This window comes from Excalfactoria chinensis, chromosome 5, assembly GCF_039878825.1.
Source record: "Excalfactoria chinensis isolate bCotChi1 chromosome 5, bCotChi1.hap2, whole genome shotgun sequence".
Classification (NCBI taxonomy): domain Eukaryota; kingdom Metazoa; phylum Chordata; class Aves; order Galliformes; family Phasianidae; genus Excalfactoria; species Excalfactoria chinensis.
Window position 1 is genome coordinate 51202989 of NC_092829.1, and position 17574 is coordinate 51220562.

At 40.4% G+C, this 17574-nt stretch overlaps 1 protein-coding gene across 20 annotated transcripts in view; it reads left to right on the forward strand.

Moving 5' to 3' along the window:
* Nucleotides 1–17574, forward strand: part of PPP6R3 (protein phosphatase 6 regulatory subunit 3) — a 50027-nt gene that overhangs the window by 26832 nt on the left and 5621 nt on the right. For 4 of the 20 annotated variants that reach the window (XR_011903625.1, XM_072336902.1, XM_072336901.1 and 1 more), the window contains 12 exons: nucleotides 1112–1227; nucleotides 1625–1710; nucleotides 2864–2950; nucleotides 4060–4157; nucleotides 5927–5981; nucleotides 6693–6823; nucleotides 7704–7822; nucleotides 9292–9445; nucleotides 11767–11873; nucleotides 12545–12695; nucleotides 14988–15005; nucleotides 15329–15451. Coding sequence is in view for 10 of the 20 variants with exons in the window: in XM_072336902.1 (XP_072193003.1) it covers nucleotides 1112–1227; nucleotides 1625–1710; nucleotides 2864–2950; nucleotides 4060–4157; nucleotides 5927–5981; nucleotides 6693–6823; nucleotides 7704–7822; nucleotides 9292–9445; nucleotides 11767–11873; nucleotides 12545–12695; nucleotides 14988–15005; nucleotides 15329–15451 (1245 nt within the window). In the remaining 10 variants the exon portion in view is untranslated. Of the gene's footprint in view, nucleotides 1–1111; nucleotides 1228–1624; nucleotides 1711–2863; nucleotides 2951–4059; nucleotides 4158–5926; nucleotides 5982–6692; nucleotides 6824–7703; nucleotides 7823–9291; nucleotides 9446–11766; nucleotides 11874–12544; nucleotides 12715–14987; nucleotides 15006–15328; nucleotides 15452–17574 lie in introns of all 20 variants that reach the window. The other 16 variants (XR_011903627.1, XR_011903628.1, XR_011903630.1 and 13 more) reach the window with 5 other exon arrangements.

Here is a 17574-nt window from a genome sequence, read left to right on the forward strand (position 1 = left end):
GATGGAAGTTTCAGATAGCCAGCTGTCTGAAACTGAGTTCATATCATGAGGAAAAGCTTCCAGTCTTTACCTGAAGTGGTATAATGGTGCTCTGAAGGCTCATGTGTTTGGCTTGGGAGACTTCTGAACAGTGAATATTAGAGCTAACTTGTGAAATTACTGAGTTAGCTGACTGGGATACTATTGCTGGTTTATTATTTGAGAAACAGTACTCTTCCCTGAAATACTCTTGTTCCTATCTGGAGTGAATCAGAAAATACGTGACTAGTGCAGCTGACCTAAAAATAAGGATGCTGAAATATCTGAAGAGTGTTATGGAGGAAAGAGAGGCAGTTAATAGGGACTGTGGCTTAGTTAGATCAGGCTGTCCCACCTATCTTTTATTATGTCATCATTATCTCCTGAGGTTATAAGAGAACTACTAACCTAGATTACGAGCAAGTAGATTCTCGCTTCTATACATGCAACCTAAAACTATTCTTTGGTTGGATTTTCTGGATTTTTAATGCCTGCCATGTGGGAGGGTTGATTACCAATTTGTTATTGTATGTTTGTGGTATTACTGGGAAAACTGTTGGTATAAATATTGGATTCTTCTTCTGTCTGGAAAAAATTGATTTGCTCTTTGTTTTGGTTTCTGTGGAAATAAATAGGAAGCATTACTTTCAGAGCAACCTACATAATATCCCAACAGATAATGCCCCAGAGTGCTCAGTGTATAGAAGTGCTGAAAAATATTCTCAGCAACAGTGTTTTTTTGAATGTTACAGATGTGTTGACAGTTCTATCTTCATCTTGGTAACACAGCACGTTCTTTTTTTCCCCACACACAAACGTGAAAACAGGAATGATCTGCTCAGATGCTCTATGCTTCCTTCTTGGTAGTTACAGCCCTGTTAGTCTTCTGGATGGCTCAGTGTAGTCTAAACACTTGTATTTTGAGTATTTTTGTGTACCTCTAGTTTTAGGATACTGCTCTTATGCTTTAAGAACTGGGAGGTTAGCTTGTCTGTCTTGCATAGATTCTTAACTCTGTAGAATATTTTGTAACAAAATACAATAGCGGAGTTGCTCAGAGTGCATGCAGTTACATTTCTTTGGTCTCTTGCAGGGCTGAAGGAGGAAGACGGCATGGCTATATGGGTCATCTGACAAGGATAGCAAACTGTATTGTGCATAGTACTGATAAGGGCCCTAACAGCACACTAGTCCAACAGCTTATTAAAGGTAACGTTAATGCTCTTTACATTTCTGTTTGTGACTTTCAGCATCACGTTTTTAGGAAATCAATCAAATTTAAATTAGAAGGCAGATTTTAGATTTAAAAAAAAAAAAAGTATTTCTAACACATTCAGCTTAAAACCATTCCTCCTTAAACAGATGTTGAATTCTCTTTCAAACTTACCTGAACGGTATCGAAGCTCCTTGAAGTAAATGCAAAGAGACGCTGGCCTGCCTCGCTAAGACTTTTTTGCTATAGATGAAGTAATCCACATGGATTTAGTATTTGTATGTTGTTTGCAGTATTTCTGATTGCTTTGATTTATAAGAGAAGAAGAACAACTAAAAATGGTGATGCTTTACTGTTGGTTGTATTACATTGTTTTTCTCTTTCCTATCCTAGAGCTTCCAGAGGAGGTCAGAGAGCGGTGGGAAACATTCTGTACAAGCTCTTTAGGAGAAACTAACAAAAAGAATACAGTGGATCTGGTAAGTGGTGTCAGATAACATTAGAAAACTTCTGCTGTTTGCTTCAGCCCCATTGTTGTATTTTCTTGTCATCAGTACAGTCAGTCTTTCCTGCTGCCATGCTACTGAGGTAGCTTGTGTGAAATGAAGTGCTTCCAGTCTGCAAATCGTATTGCAGGGCTGGATGGTAGATGTGTAAGAATAAAGCACTCCAGGTCGTGTGGCTTTTAAATAAATGTTACACATCACAGGAGAAAGCGTAGAAACAGAGTATACTTAAGGAAATTGTCTTTGTTTGTCTGTTGCATGTTGTCCTGACTGTGGTGTTATATTTGTCAGTCTTGTATGAAGTTTTTACATTTTCTGTGTTTAAACACTGCTTTTGTGTAGACTGATCTCTTGTCAAAAGATAAGTGAATCTAAAAAAGTCATATAAACCAACTGTGTTTACCTGGGAATCTGTACCATGGAGTTCTATGGCTGTGTGGAATAAGGCAGCGTAGTACAGTACCGAGCAAACCGCCATCTACACATTTGCTTCACATAAATGATCTGCCATAAGGTGTGTCTTTTAAGGGTCAGCTGTAACTGCTGTTACTTAGCCTTACTTCTTGTAACTACTCTTACTTTGCCTAATTGCTGTCCCAGCTGAAATTACTTTCGGAGTGCTGTTCTGATAGAAAATAACTAATTCCAAGAACAAGTTCAGCCACACTGCTACTTAAGGAACAGATTATTTCCACTGGTTCTGTGCTGTGTGATCAAAATCATCCCTTCTTTTTGGGGTAATGGTTCCAACAGCTGTTGCTGTGGTAGTAATACCACGTTTGCTTCTGCAAGTAGATGTTGATTGTGAGATTTTGAAGGTGAATCATTTTTTTTGTTAACTTTATTTTTGTAAATACTGTAGACACCTGAGACAGTATTTTCATTTTCCTGTGTTCCGTATTTTGGAAAGGAAGATCTGTGTATAATCCAGCCATTTAGTGGCTATTACTTGACGTATCTTACAATAAAAATACAAGATTCTTCCTCGGGTGTAGGTTAACAATATTGAAATATTTCAGAGTCTGTTTTATGTAGTGTAGCAGCTGAGAAAGCTGCAACTAATTCAGTTTCTTGTTTGGATTTCAAATCGTCACACAATAACTAAACGACTCAATGTTTTGTATAGGTTACTACCTGCCACATTCATTCTTCCAGCGATGATGAGATTGACTTCAAAGAAACTGGCTTCTCACAGGATTCTTCTTTGCAGCAAGTGAGTTGAACTCTTTTAGCTGCATAAGTTGTTCATATCTTTAAAACAACCAAACAAAAAAAAAAGCCCTGGAAATAATCTCTAGATTTATATTGGTTGTGATAGATTTTTTTTATCTATTTTATTTTTAAGCTTCTTTAGATGTGTTCTCATGTTACTTTATTGAGACCCTCGATGTGACTTTTAGCACACGGCATGGCCTCTTGGTCCTTCAGTTTTTAAACTGAGATAGAATTGTGCATGCAGATGTCTGCTCGTTGCACCTGAGCCATTTCGTATGCTAGCTGCCTGGCTGAGCTGAACACAGTTTCTGTGACCTTTGTTCTTACTAGATGGAGAAGGCTGATATGGTGAATTCTATTTGCCATTTTTATGAAGCATGACAGAATTCTTCTAATAATACTGTTGGCAATATAAATCTCCTTTAACTCTTCCAAGGATGGTGAAAGGGTGGGAGCTGCTGGTGTGTAGTTTCGTCATGCAAGACTACCAATAGATACCCTGTACAAAGCATACAACTTGTCTGGATTATTAACCAAAATCATATTTCTTTCAGCTACTACTAATGCTGTCTAGTACCTGGTCTAAGACTGGCTTTGGTACTTCACACATTTTCTATACTTTTAATAATAAAGAATTGGGAGTGGTGGCTCAAATTTAGAGAATTAGATTCATTTTTATCTGCTCTGTGGGTCTTGTGCATGTATGGTCTGCTTGAATACCAGCAAGCATGATAGGCTGGATGCCATCTGAAGCAGCTCTAGTGAGAAAGTGAGATATCAGAAGAACTCTGTGCTTCTCATGCACCCCTTAATAATCCAGCAATCCTTGTTTCTTAAGGGTGCATTTGGAATGATGCTGGTTAACTCATGGTTAAACTAGAGATAGAACTTTCTCTTTGAGAGCTGCTGTTAGACTGGCTTTCAAATCAGTAAATGTAAGGCGCGTAGTTAGTGTTACCATTAAAATAGCAAGGGTATGACATATCCTTTTCCTTCTCTTATGTTTAGATTAGAGAGGCTTTTATTTCTTTGGAGCAAAATGGGCAAATAGGATTTAGAGTATTATTAGAATCATTATATCACTGTCGTTGGTCCTGGGGTTGCCAGGCCTTTTCTGATTATCAGATGCAACAAATGACGTCCAATTTTATTGACCAGTTTGGCTTCAACGATGAGAAGTTTGCTGATCAAGATGACATCGGCAAGTGAGTATAATATTATGCTGGTTTTGACCGTAGGTTCTGGAACTTTTTTTTAATATAGTGTATTTTGCTGTGGTTTTGGTGATGACAAATACCAGCCTTTATTGACGTGATGCATTTGGCTATCAGTCCTGTCTTCTGGTACCAGAATGTGTTTGAGCACCCTTAAAAAGCCTTTCTGAATAGTTTATATGAGAAAACAACAGCTAATCTTTCATTTGAAACATCCTGACTGGGCCAATGTGAAAACATGAAGTTTGTCAGTGAAGAAATAAATTGTAGCTCTGTATAAAGTGTAGCCAGGTGTGACCAGTAAGCAGGCTCTTTTGGGGAGCACTTCTGTTTGCAGGCACAGTAGAACAGAAAGCTCTGAATCAGTGTAGCAGAGCAGATGAGTTGCTCTACCTAGAAGTTTGCCTATGAAGATGGCAGGAATCCGTGCCCCGTTTCCTATTGGGGAAAGTAAGAGCGAGCATTATAAATCTGCCTTTGTTTTTAAGGGTGTTGCAGTTAGGATGTAAGAACATGTCTTGGTCAGGTTTTATGAACAATAAAAACAGATGAAAGAAGACAACAAAATAAAAACTATGACAAGCTTTTCTGTTTTTTCCAGTTTACTTTAAATTGTTGCATAATGAGGAGAGAATGGGAGTTCTAACTGCAAACAGTACCTATTTAATTAGAATTCATGGCTTGGGATGAAAGAAGATGCAGTTAAAATAGAGCAAAAACATTATTTGATGATGGTTTGTGGAAGTGTAAAAAGGCAATAAAATGCAAGATCTTTGCTCTTCTGTAAGACATGATTAGTAACTGATGGCTATCTGAAACTTGCATGTGCCTTCCAAGACGTAGAGCTGCCTTACTACACCATGTAATCTGCTGGGAGGATAGATGAAGTTTAGATGGGTGAGGAAGTAGCTCAGGATACTGTGGAACTTAGCTAGAAGGAAGTGAATTTTTGCAAGGATGGAGATTGGAACTCCTTTGTAGTGTATGATCTTGGTGGAAGGAAGATGACTTCCTAAGACCTTGAGGTGATAGGTACACTGAGTTTAATTCAGTTGTAGATTAACTGCCTTTAAGATTATGCCTCTTGTGCAAGAATCAATTGCAGTTTAAATTACCTGCTTAGTGCAACTTCTAGCTAGGTAGTGATTCCTGAGGTGGGTGGGGGCAGCTCCCGTGGTAGCGCGGCTACATTTAACACTTGGTCCTTTAGATCACTGATCTCGTACCTGCTTGGAACAAGGATTAGAGGAAGAGAGTAACACATGCTCTAAATTGACTGCCGTAGGTGACCAGAGAATTTATTAACTCTTCCGATAGGTTATCCCACCTCTTCTTGTATTCTTGCTTCCCCCAGAGATTCAATTTGCTTGGTGTTATTTTTGGTCTGGGCCAGATCTGTGATTTGGTAAAACTGCTGGCAAGTTTGATACGTGAACAAGTGTGAAGCCTCCAACTTAATGTGCAGCTTGGGAGGAGAAAGGCTTAATTTCCATTTAGCAATTGATTAAATAAAACAGAGTTATTCAGTATTGTCTTAGAAAACCAAAATTATGTTAGTTTTTCACAACTGGAAGCGCCTCAGGAATGACAGACTTCCTTAGTGGAATTTGCATAGTTGGTCTCATGTTGGGGATTACTGGCTCTTTATGTGTCTCACTTTCCTAGTCTAATAGTTTCAGTATGGACTTGTGAAAATGATGTGTTCTCGTGTCATAGCATTGTCTTTTCTTAGTGTATTTCATGCATCATTTATTTTGCAGCGTTTCTTTTGATCGAGTCTCAGACATCAACTTTACCCTCAATACTAATGAAAGTGTAAGTATGCATTCCTGTGCCTGTAGAAAAATTGCTGCCTCTTAAACTTGTAAGTGACCTTTAAGTTTTGTTGGTGTCTTTTGTTTATTCTTTTATGATGTACGTGTAACCTTAGGAAAGTAACTGCACCTTATTCCTGCCTTGTGGGGATTTTCTAGTTAGATTACTTTATTGCTGTTCTTTATGGTTAATATTAAGCAAGTGCTTCTAATTTGTGTGTCCAGGTTCAAGAACAGACTTGGATCTAGTTAGTGCAGACTGCGCACGCATTTTGAACAGACGCTGTTTCAGCATTCTGGCAAGATAGTGGTGACGGGAAGTGAAGAACAGAGACTTCTAGCATATGTACTGTATGTCAGTTGAGCTGAAATGATCCATACTACAAACAATAAAGCTGGAATATTTGGTGTTGCAGTTTTGTGGAAAGCTCTTTGATGTTGCTTATGCATCATTCTGAATTGCGATGGAGCCTCCCAGCAGTTGTTGGATGAGTGCTCTCAGTGTGTTAGCAGTTGAGTAAAGCAGGTTCCACTGTATGCTTTCCTGAGAAGCTTTAAGCTGTCAGTGCCTTCTGGTTTTCCAGTGCTTACTGGGAGGTGCTTTTTCTTCCCCACCAGTTAAAGATTCTTTTTAAACCAATCATTGATTTCCAAAATACTTGAAGTAGAATAGTCAATCATAAAGAGAATTTTATGTTTTTCCCATATTTAGGGCAACATAGCATTGTTCGAGGCATGCTGTAAGGAGCGGATACAGCAGTTTGATGATGGTGGTTCGGATGAAGAAGACATCTGGGAAGAAAAACATATTGCATTTACACCAGAGTCCCAGAGACGTTCCAGGTAGGACATTTGTGTTGAGCACTATAGCGAGCCCTCACCACTGAGTACAGATTCTGTCTCAGATTGGCTGTTAGCACAGGCTGTCCATCTTAATTTCCATTCTTTAGAGAAGTTGGTAGGGGGATAACTATTGTGTCTTTGTTCAAGCCTTTGTTTGCTTAATGTTGCTATCCTGACTACTCAGGTCTTTCTGCATCAAAGCATATTTCCTTTTTCTTTCCCTCTGCTTGGCCCAAGGCAGCCCAGTGTAAGGCAGTCCCTACTTGTGTAGGCAGACCCTGCTATCCTACAATGTTACTAGTTTTGGAGTATCCACTTCTGTTGCCATAGTTGCCCCTAATCATACTGCAGCTGTGGATAAAACTATACAGGCAGCTGCATTGAGGGAAAGGAACCTCTGTTCCCCAAAACTCTCAGGGCTACACAGCCTCCAATGGCTTCTGAATTTTGTCCCAGGATAGCTTTGGATTTTCTGACCTTCCTGTGATCTGAGTCCCAAACGACATATGCTTTTTCTTTTGTGGCCTTTGGAGTACGTGGGACTAAGCCCTGTACACGAGCAGTTGTTCTGTATGTTGGCATTGTGCATACCTAGGTGATGTGTTTCAAGGATGCACTTAAATATGTCATTACCTAACTGTTAATGCTGGTTGTGCTCACTAGGAAGGGAGATTTGCCTCTAGGGTTCAAAATACATATATAAGAGAACAGACTGGAATAAATTTGGGTTTGTTTTCAAAATAACTTGTTGTCTTACATTGATCTTGAAAAGAGTTACAATTTAGCAATAACTGTTTTAGTTCTATTAAGCCTCAAACTCTCTAGCATTCTTTTGTGCCCAGGATCCAATCCCACTTAAACTGTCTCTTTGTATTTTAAGTTCGGGCAGTACAGACAGTGAAGAAAGTACTGACTCTGAAGAAGAGGATGGAACAAAACAAGATTTGTTTGAATCGCACGCCAATACGGAGGACAAAATGGAAGTAGACTTAAACGAACGTATGTAGCTTTTCTGCCAACTTCTTGGAATTATAGGAAGGTGCTACATTTAGCACAGAGTTATTTTGTTAGAGTTTTCTTCCTATTGTTATTTATTCCAAGTTTCTTAACCTCTCTCACTGTAAAGACCACGTGCTGCACGGTTATGCAGGTATTGGGAATAAAAATTCTTTACATGTCCTGAGCAAGTTACTGCAGTCTCTCTAAAATTCACGCCTTACTCTTCAAGAGGGGAAAATTGAGTAGGAATCAGAATGGGAAAAATGAAAATCAATTTACGTATCTCGTAAGCTTGCATGCCTGATAGGTTGTTAATCTCGGAGCATAAAGTATGGCTGTTCTTAGTAGAAGTTTTTCAGACCAACACTTCATCTTAAAATGTTCTTTTAAAACGCATTCTACAGAAGGGAGGTAAATTTAGATCGGTGTCGTTTTGTACGTGAATAATCCTGTTTACAGTGTGTATCAGCAGGGCTCTTCCTTGGAAAATTAACCATTGTAATTGGCCTAAGAGTTCTCAAAATCAAACTAAACTGGCTTTGCTTAAACTGGCAATGACTGTAGGCAAAAGCCCTGTGTTTATCTAGACTGTAAGGAATCAAAAACTTCAATAGAAGGAATAGTTAAGGGTTTTCTTTTCTTTTGTCAGATTGGTGTCGTTGGCATCTGTGTGTCAAACAAGTTTTGATCCATGTGGGTCTCCTCCCATATCTGCCTGGGTTGGAATTTCTAATTGCTAGTCAGAGCTTCCTTTTCAGCCTGTTTTTTTGTATGTAAGTGTTGATGAAGAAAATGTTTCCCTTGGGTAGGTGAAGTATTTTGAATTGACCTATCCTAAATTAAATGCTGTTAAGTCCAGACTGCTCCAAAATTTAATATCCCAGTAAATATTTTAAAGTTATAAGGGGTTTTAAGCTTTTCTGAAACTTAGCAGTGCTGCTAATGCATGAGATAGAAACCGCCTGTACCTGCGTTGTCTTGTTCATTTTCTGTGTTGAGGAAAATGTGTGTAGGAAACTGAAGAAGGAATGGAAAACCTGAGGGTGCTGTTTGTTTCATTTTTTAGGTGTAGAAACTAGTGCTGAAAATTGACAACAACCATTAATGTTAAGGTCCCTTCCAACTCGCACGATACTATGATACTATGATACTATGATAGGTTACGGAATAAAATGGAACTGCACTTGTGATCTGATGTAGTTTTTGTGTTCCTCAGAATAGTGCTATTGATTTTTCTCACAGTACTGAGAGTTACCAATTGTGAAGTTCTGCCTTACTAGCAGAATTTCGCTTAGATAATGCATTCACATTTTAACTACGTAGAGAATTCGTTTGCATGTGCTTTAAAATGCAGTTAAGAATTTTGCTGCTCTTTTTGGAATGTGCACATAGAGAATCAGTGAGTTAGGCATATGTACGTTTGTATTCTTCAAACTGGTTCCTAATGAATTTACTGGTTGGTTTTCTAGCACCAAATTGGTCAGCTAACTTTGATGTACCCATGGAGACTGCGCATGGTACCAATCTGGATTCTGTTGGGTCTGATGTGTGGAGTACAGAAGAACCTATGCCAGCCAAAGAAACTGGCTGGGCTTCTTTTTCAGAGTTCACATCCTCTTTGAGGTAAGAGCAGTGATGATACAGGGAGAGTTCAACTGCTGTTTGGTATTGTTGGGGTGTGCCTCTCTACCCAAGGCTGTGTTGGAGGTGTTTTGCTGGTAACACAGAGTGTGATGGGTTCAAAGGCCTCCACACTTTATAGTGTTATGTCTTTGTATGATCACTTTACAACGTAGGCTTTTATAGTGTGAGTGGATCCTAAAGGGTCGTTTTAGAGGACTTTTGAAGATTATTTGTATGCTTAAATATTGGTCTCTGCCCAGAAATGGGCTACGACTTCTTTGGTATAGGCTGAACTTGAAGAACACATGTAACTGTTGAATGTGAAAGCCATAAAATGATGATGACTCTGTTTTGTCAGTGCTCTAAACAAATTTTGTTTAAAAAAACAACACTGGACTTCTGTTTAGGATGCCTTAACCAACAACATCAACAAACCATACATGATTATTTAGCCATAGTATCTAGAACAGGCAGCTCTGTACTATTTTGACCATACCTAATACACACTTTCTTCTTTTGGTGTGACCAGTACCTCAGAAATAATTGAGGTCCTCTGTGCGAATACCTAATCATCCCTGTAGGTGTAAAATTTGAGTTGTTGTATACTGGCAATCAAGCACTGATTTCTTATCCTGTCAGAAAATCCTTCTTTCTGTCTGCCTGGCTCTCAGTTGTCTATCTGGGCCTTAAACAGGTTTGATATAAGTATGATTTTCCATCGTGAAGCACTAAATTGTTTCATGTGTGAGGGAAAGAAGTTGATAACAAGATAACGGGTTTATAAATGAAGATGTGGAGTTGCCATGTTAGTGGATTGAGAAGATGAAGTACTTCCATCATTTACAGAGTAGCAAGTGGTCAAAATTTGTATTTTGAATTACTCCACATTGGAAGAACTTGTGGCTGTGCTGTATATACCACTGAGCAAACAGATTAAACAACTTCTGCAGTCGTTGATAATTAGGCCCTGTGTCTTAGCAGAGAACTCTGTATTTTCAAGGTTGCAAAAAGTCCATTAAAAAAGTAGCTTAAAATGTTGGAAACCCTGTGAGGAGCCAGCAATAGTTCTGTGCCTTGTGGCATCTCCTTTGCAGGCAAAAATAACAGCAGGGCCAAGTATATCCTCACAGAATCACAGAATGACCCGGGTTGGAAGGGACCTCAAGGATCATGTAGTTCCAACCCCCCTGCCTAGCAGGGCCACCAAACATACGCCTTTACTAGATCAGGTTGCCCAGAGCCCTGTCCAACCTGGTCTTGAACACCTCCAAGGACGGGGCATCCACAACCTCCCTGGGCAGCCTGTTCCAGGACCTAACCACTCTCCTAGTAAAGAACTTCCCCCTAACATCCAACCTAAATCTTCCCTCTTTTAACTTAAAACCATTTCCCCTAGTCCTGCTATTATCAGCCCTTTCGAAGAGTTTGCTCCCCTCCTGGGAGTAAGTTCCCTTCAGGTATTGAAAGGCTGCAATGAGGTCACCCCGCAACCTTCTCTTCTCCAGGCTGAACAAACCCAACTCCCTCAGCCTGTCCTCATAGGGGAGGTGCTCCAGCCCCCTGATCATCTTCGTGGCCCTCCTCTGGACCCTTTCCAAAATCTCCATATCTTTTTTGTACTGAGGGCTCCACACCTGGACACAGTACTCCAGATGGGGCCTCACAAGAGCAGAGTAGAGAGGGACAATCACCTCCCTATCCCTGCTGACCATCCCTCTCCTGATGGAGCCCAGGATCCCATTTGCCTTCCGGGCTGCCAGAGCGCACTGCTGGCTCATGTTAAGTTTCTCATCTATTAGGACCCCTAGGTCTTTCTCTGCCGAGCTGCTCTCAAGGACAACTCCTTCCAGCCTGTACAAGTGCCTGGGGTTCTTCCGGCCCAAGTGCAAAACCTTGCACTTTGCCTTGTTGAACCTCATTAGGTTCACCCGAGCCCAGCTTTCCAGCCTGTCAAGGTCCCTCTGAATGGCATCCGTTCCCTCCACCGTATCGACTGCACCACTCAGCTTGGTGTCATCAGCAAACTTGCTGAGGGTGCACTCCATTCCCTCATCGATGTCATTAATGAAGATGTTAAAGAGCACCGGTCCCAAGACAGACCCTTGAGGGACACTGCTCGTTACCGCAAGTTATCCTCACTTGGCCCCGTGCTCTGGTGGGTTTTGCACTACTGGACTTCTGTTTAGGACGCCTTAGCCAAAACTCTTGTGAACTTGGTGTCATTCAGGTTCAGTAATGCTCGAGGATTTGTGCCTATGAAAAGAACGAGTACGACTTTCATTCTGTTGTTTTTAGAACTTATTTTTATTTTGTATTTGAAGCTCGACAGATTCCTTAAGAAGTAATTCTCCCGTGGAAATGGAAACAAATACGGAGCCAATGGATCCCTTGAGCGCAAATGCAACTGGTCTTGCAACACAGCTGGAAAGTGAGTACACTGCATTCAGAAATGCAAACGGATTGATTTCTGATACTTGTACCAAAGAAAGACCTTGCCAAACTATAGAACTCTGGATCCGGAGACCTCTCATTTGGTTCTGTTCTTCTGCTAGCCAATGAGAAGGACTTGCAAAAGAGATTCTGAAGTTGAGTGTTGGTACTGTCTCTAAAAAGCCTTCCTATCGTGAGCGGGGAAGCTAAATCTCTTCTGTTAGAGAAGCCATGTGTATGGCAGCTATTAGCTGAGCTGGTGTCCAAGAATAGGGGTAGCCTCTGATCACTTCCTGTGTACAATGGATTGGTAGCCTCAAAGTGTTCAGAATTCCCCTTCTTTCTCCTTTGCAAATTATCTTCTCCATATACATGTACACTTTGTTCTTTTTATGAGAAATGATTAAAAATCTAACCAGCATTAGTTAATTTCTGTGCATATTAGCAGACACAACTCAAAATGCAGATGGGAAAGTCCAGGAAGACTGGACTTGTCAGAAGCTTGCCAGTACTTGGGAATTTACTGGCAAACCATATAGAATAAAATTATGCAATGAATCGGGCTGTACAAGAGCAAACTTGGTATACTCATACTAATGTCTTGGGCAAGCAAACGTATTGCAGTAACCACATAACGAGGCATGTAGTAAAGTACTTGGTTTCATCCAGCCCCAGGAAGTGTTGCTATGGAGGCCAGCTCAGATGGAGAGGAGGATGCAGAAAATGCAGACAAGGTAACGGAAACAGTAATGAATGGCAGCATGAAGGAGACGCTGAGCCTTACTGTAGACGCTAAAACTGAAACGGCTGTTTTCAAAAGGTGAGAATTGATTCCTTCTGTATTGCCTTCCCACTCTTGTTTTACAACACTGTCATCAGAAAGAGTTATGAGTGATAATTCCTAAGTGTTTAACTATAACCCTTTTCCTCCAAATGTAATTGTCTCGAGACTTTATTTCCAGTTAATTACTAGAATAAGATTTTTCGTATCAAATCTGACTTTTCATTGGAAGGTTAGCAGTAGAAGACGGCCTCATTTTGAGCCTGATGCATGTTACCATGCCATTTCAGTGTACATTAAAATAATGGTAAAGTTGTAGATCAAAGCCAAAGCTTTTTAAACTTTGCACTGAGTATTTGATTTGGAATTCAGTCTTGTGTGAAAGGAGGTTGGAAGGGAGAGATGGAAGGGCAGCGAGGCACTGCTCTTGAGAGTAATTAGTCAGAAATCTCTCTTCTCGTTCTCTAGCTCTCTTCTCATTCTTTTGTTTTCTATGTCTGAGTTTTAAATGCTGAGAAGAAATTTCCTATGTGTTTTAGGGATTGTTTAATAGAGCCTCTATCTTTCCAAAGAAGAAACTTCTTATGTTGTTCTTAAATGCATCTTTCTTCTAGCAATCCTGTTAGTAGATAAGTACAGCTGAGTCTGGATGCTCTGGGAATTGAAATGTAACAGCTTTCAGTCACTCTTGTTTCTATCCTTTTGAATATCTAAGTAATAAATTGTAACTCACATCAAGTGCCATGAGATGCTTTTCCATGCTGAGGGAGGAAGCGTTTCTGACTGCACAGCACTTACAAAATCAAGTGGCTGTTAGAGAAATTGAACCTCAGCAGTTTATTGGAGCAGTGTGACTCTGGAGTGGGATATCATGGCACCAGAATGACTTCTTGACTTAGTAAATGATGCACCTTCTCTCCAGTTCTGTATTTTAAAGAATACTTTTATATGGTCTGCGCTGCTGTTGTTACAGTTCAGTCACAGTTGGATATCAGTGGTGCTTTTACATTTAAACGGCTTTAAATGACAGGTTCTGTGGCCTCTGATAAGAGTGCAGAAAATGAAGTTAATATGAGTAGGTAGCACACGGTGGCGGTTGCTGCCTGTCGTCATGGAGTTACTTGCCTGAGCTGTGGATCTTCACAGCTGAAAGGAGAGAGGTGCAAAGGGAGGGAATTTGAATCTGGGAGAGGGGATGTTAAGTGTGGAAGAGGGCTGAAGGGATGAGTTCTTAAATGTGGACTGCTTAGGTCCAATATAGAGATAAATGGCCTCATGCTGGTCAGAGCTGACGTGGCTTTCTTTAAACCTACTTTTAAATATGCCTGGACAGCATATGGGATATAGTTATTTTATCCAGAGGAAACAATATTTAAAAAATAAAATTCAGTTCAGATGAAGAGTGGAGATCACGCTCTGACCTGTGTATCTGGCAAAGTGGGTACTCTCAGACCTAAGTTCTGTATAAGTTTCTGCCAACAGAAGATGGATGGTGATTAAATCAGTGCTGAGGAGAAGCATCATAAGGACGGGAGCTGTTGTTTGGAAAGGAGAAAAGTGGCTTCTGAGCTCAGCTCATAAGGGAGGAGAAGTTGCTACCTCTTTAAAAGTAATACCAAAAGAAATATAGAAAAGGCCCGGTGTTTGTGGCAAGTATTTCAGACAAACATAGAGTTTTAAGGCAAATGAGGTAGTAAATCAGATGGAAGAATGGGTGTTGGTGAGTGTTCACAGGGATAAGATGTTATTTTATAGGCTGTGTAGACTTAAGGATGTGTAGGAGGAAAGAGAAGGATTCTTTGGAAGAGAGAGGATGCATTGACAGGAGAGCTGTAAGAGTAGGAAGAAAAAACAGCAATAAAACGCTCCTGATGGTTTTGTTAGACTTACTGCTGCAGGAAACAATTTGGTCATCTGTAGAGCTGCCCTTTGCCCTTATAGGTGTACAGTTAACTTTGTATGCTGATGTGCTAATCAAGGCCTGAATCAATGGGACAAGGTGGGAAGCCAGAGCTTTTATGCTTCTCTGTAGTGGCAAAACACAAGTGTGTTTCCTAGTGTGAGTGCACTGCCTTTCCACCCAACTATGCTCATTTTCATGTCTGAGAGGATGCTGATGAATTGAAGTAGAGCAATTGATGGTATCAGTACTGCAGCATATGTGCTTCATGCTTTGCTGTGTAGTTTGCAGGTAGTTTACTAACAGAGATGGTGATGACTGATTCTGCTAATTTGCTTTACGGGCAGACTTTGTCAATTCCAATTTCTAAGGGAATCTTGAATTTCTTTTATACTTTCTTCCTTCTATTTTTTGCATACTTATGGCTTCAGAGTGTTGAAATCCTATCGGTATGTACAGCAAAGGATTGTAACCCCGATTGTTACCGCTTTGGGCTTCACACACATTCCTTATTTACTTCCTGGTTGTATTTGTAATTTGTATTTCCTGCATTTTTATCCAGTCAGTTTGTAATGGTTTTGAACACCGGTGCCTCAATAAGTGTTTGTTAAGTCCAGAATCATGTGCCTGATCTTCATGTTTCAGTCATAATTTAAAATCCATTTGCATGTGAAACACCAAACCCTTCTCCCTATTTTCTGCTGCTGTCTGAAATGTACTGTAACTTAATAATTAAACTCACAAGTTAAATGCCTTGTTTCCTTTCATGTAGTGAGGAAGGAAAATTGTCTACCTCGCAGGATGCTTCTTGTAAATATGTGGTAGAGGAGAATGCAGAGGTTGCAGAAGAGGCTCCTTCGGCTTTGCAGCCCGCTAACAGCAGTCCAGAGCAGAGGTAACTGCACTCAGAGATCCTTTCAACTCTCTTAAGTAGCAGCCCGTACATTTTTCTATGATAGAACTAATCTAAAGAGGTCTGAGTTTAATTCAATCTACAGGTGCACTTGCATCTATTTAGGAGATAATTACAGCTGTGTTGTCCAGCCATGCTGAGATTCTTGAGTTGCCAGAAATGTATTTGCCTGGTATTATTTGACTTGTCAATATTGTTGTAAATATTTCTCTTCCCCCTCTGTTCTGTTCTATGTGTTGGTTCATGATACAAACTTGATGATAATTAAGAAAGCTATGATTGGAAAAAGGGGATACGTTTGACTTTGTCCTGAGCATTGACGTGAGGTGGGGCTGCTGTTTCTCATCCTGTGTTTGTACTGCAGGACAGCTGCAGTTGTGTGGAGGGGAAATGCCTTAAGTCACATTTGTTTAATTGTGAACTAGTCAAATAATTGCCTCCAGTTTTGAATCGCTTACCGTTTTCACCTTTGTCTTCATGACATAATTCTAGATGTGGAAAAAACTTCTCAGGGTATATAAATTGTTTGCAGTAAAGCTCTCTGGAGCAGTTTGATTGCTCAGCATATGTGCTGGAGGAAAGAAGCGTGGTGCTTTGGCAGGTTGGCTGCTGGTGTGCAGTCTTGGAGAATAGTGGTTCAATAAACAACTCAGAGGTGACAGCTGTCAGATGGAGAAAGTTGTTTGTAAATGCTGTAACAGTGAAGAATTTAAAGCAGGTGAGAAGAATCCCACCCGTGAGAGCGGTGCTTGGTGAGAACCTTGCTCAGGGACTGAGTTCCAAGCAATGTGTGGCAGAGGTAGCTTCCAACTGCTGCTGTGCAAAAGTAAGGACAGTTTTGCACTGCTTCAGCCTCCTTCCTGCCAGAAGTCTCAGATGGCTGGAACTGATCGTTGAAGGCAGAAGAGCTGCAGTTGAGCCAGTCCACACAAGCTACACAGCTCAGACAAAGGGAAGAGAGCCTTATTTCCCATACTTAGTACATTTGCCTAGAGATTAATTATACGTTTCCTCTGGGAACGAATGGCTTGTTACACATCAGGGTATTACAATCCCAAAAGATTGCGTTGGCATTAATGCTGGTGTTTCCTAATCCAGATAGAATTTAGTGTGCTAAAAGGAACTGTGCTGTCTTAAAGAAAACCCTTATAAAAGGAATATATGTTACTCGGTTAGTGAATTCTGAGTAACCCCTGGGGTCTGTTCCTCCTCCTGCAGGGCTCAGCCTGTAGGAGTAATGTTGTGCCTTCTTTTTGGGGAGCTGCAGGAGTTCTGACTGTGAGCATGTTCTGAAGGGAGGGAGGATTTTGCTTAACTAAGAGCAATTCCAGGGACTGCTTTTGCCTTGCACTATGAACAGGAGTATGATTTTGGAATATATAAATACGCAAAGGTGTATTTTAATAGTTAAGTTGCAATAGCTTAAAGGGTATTTTCTCGATTTCCACAGACACAAAACTATTATCAGAGGCACTCAGTATTTCTCACAGAAATGTTCTGAACGTGTTAGTCATTTGGTAAGACTGTAGGCACCACTGCACTCTTTGCTGTCCAGTACAGAGAAAATGTAAAGCTTTTTTGGAAGCCAAGATTTAGAAAATAGCTTGACGTGTAATACAACAGAACTCTACTGAATGTTTTGATTATGCTCTGTGGGAACTTAAAGGTGCAAGCCTATTCAAAACCAGAGATTCTGTCTGTTTGGGACTAGTTTGAGCAGGTACGTTTTGCATCTGGGACCTGAGGTTACACTGAAATATTGACCTTTTTTGGTAAGCCTGAACTTTCTAGTCTGCATGCATTCGGTAAACTTAATCAAGAAATTGATTCTAATTGGAAAGGAACTGCAGAAACACAGAAACTCAGTCTTCCATGGCCTCTTTTTTTTACCTAGAGGTACTGTTTTTATCAGTGCAGTATTTCTAGCAGTGCAAAGCATTATGCGATACGGAAGAAAGAAGTGTGTGGGTACTTGCCTTCTGAGTAAAGATGCTCGTCTTAACCGACAGAGGGCTCTCAGAGCCAGCAGTTCCTCGGATTGCTCTTGGGTTACAGGGAATCTCGAGGAACTCCTTTCACAGAATGTGGCTGGCTTCAGTGCAGCT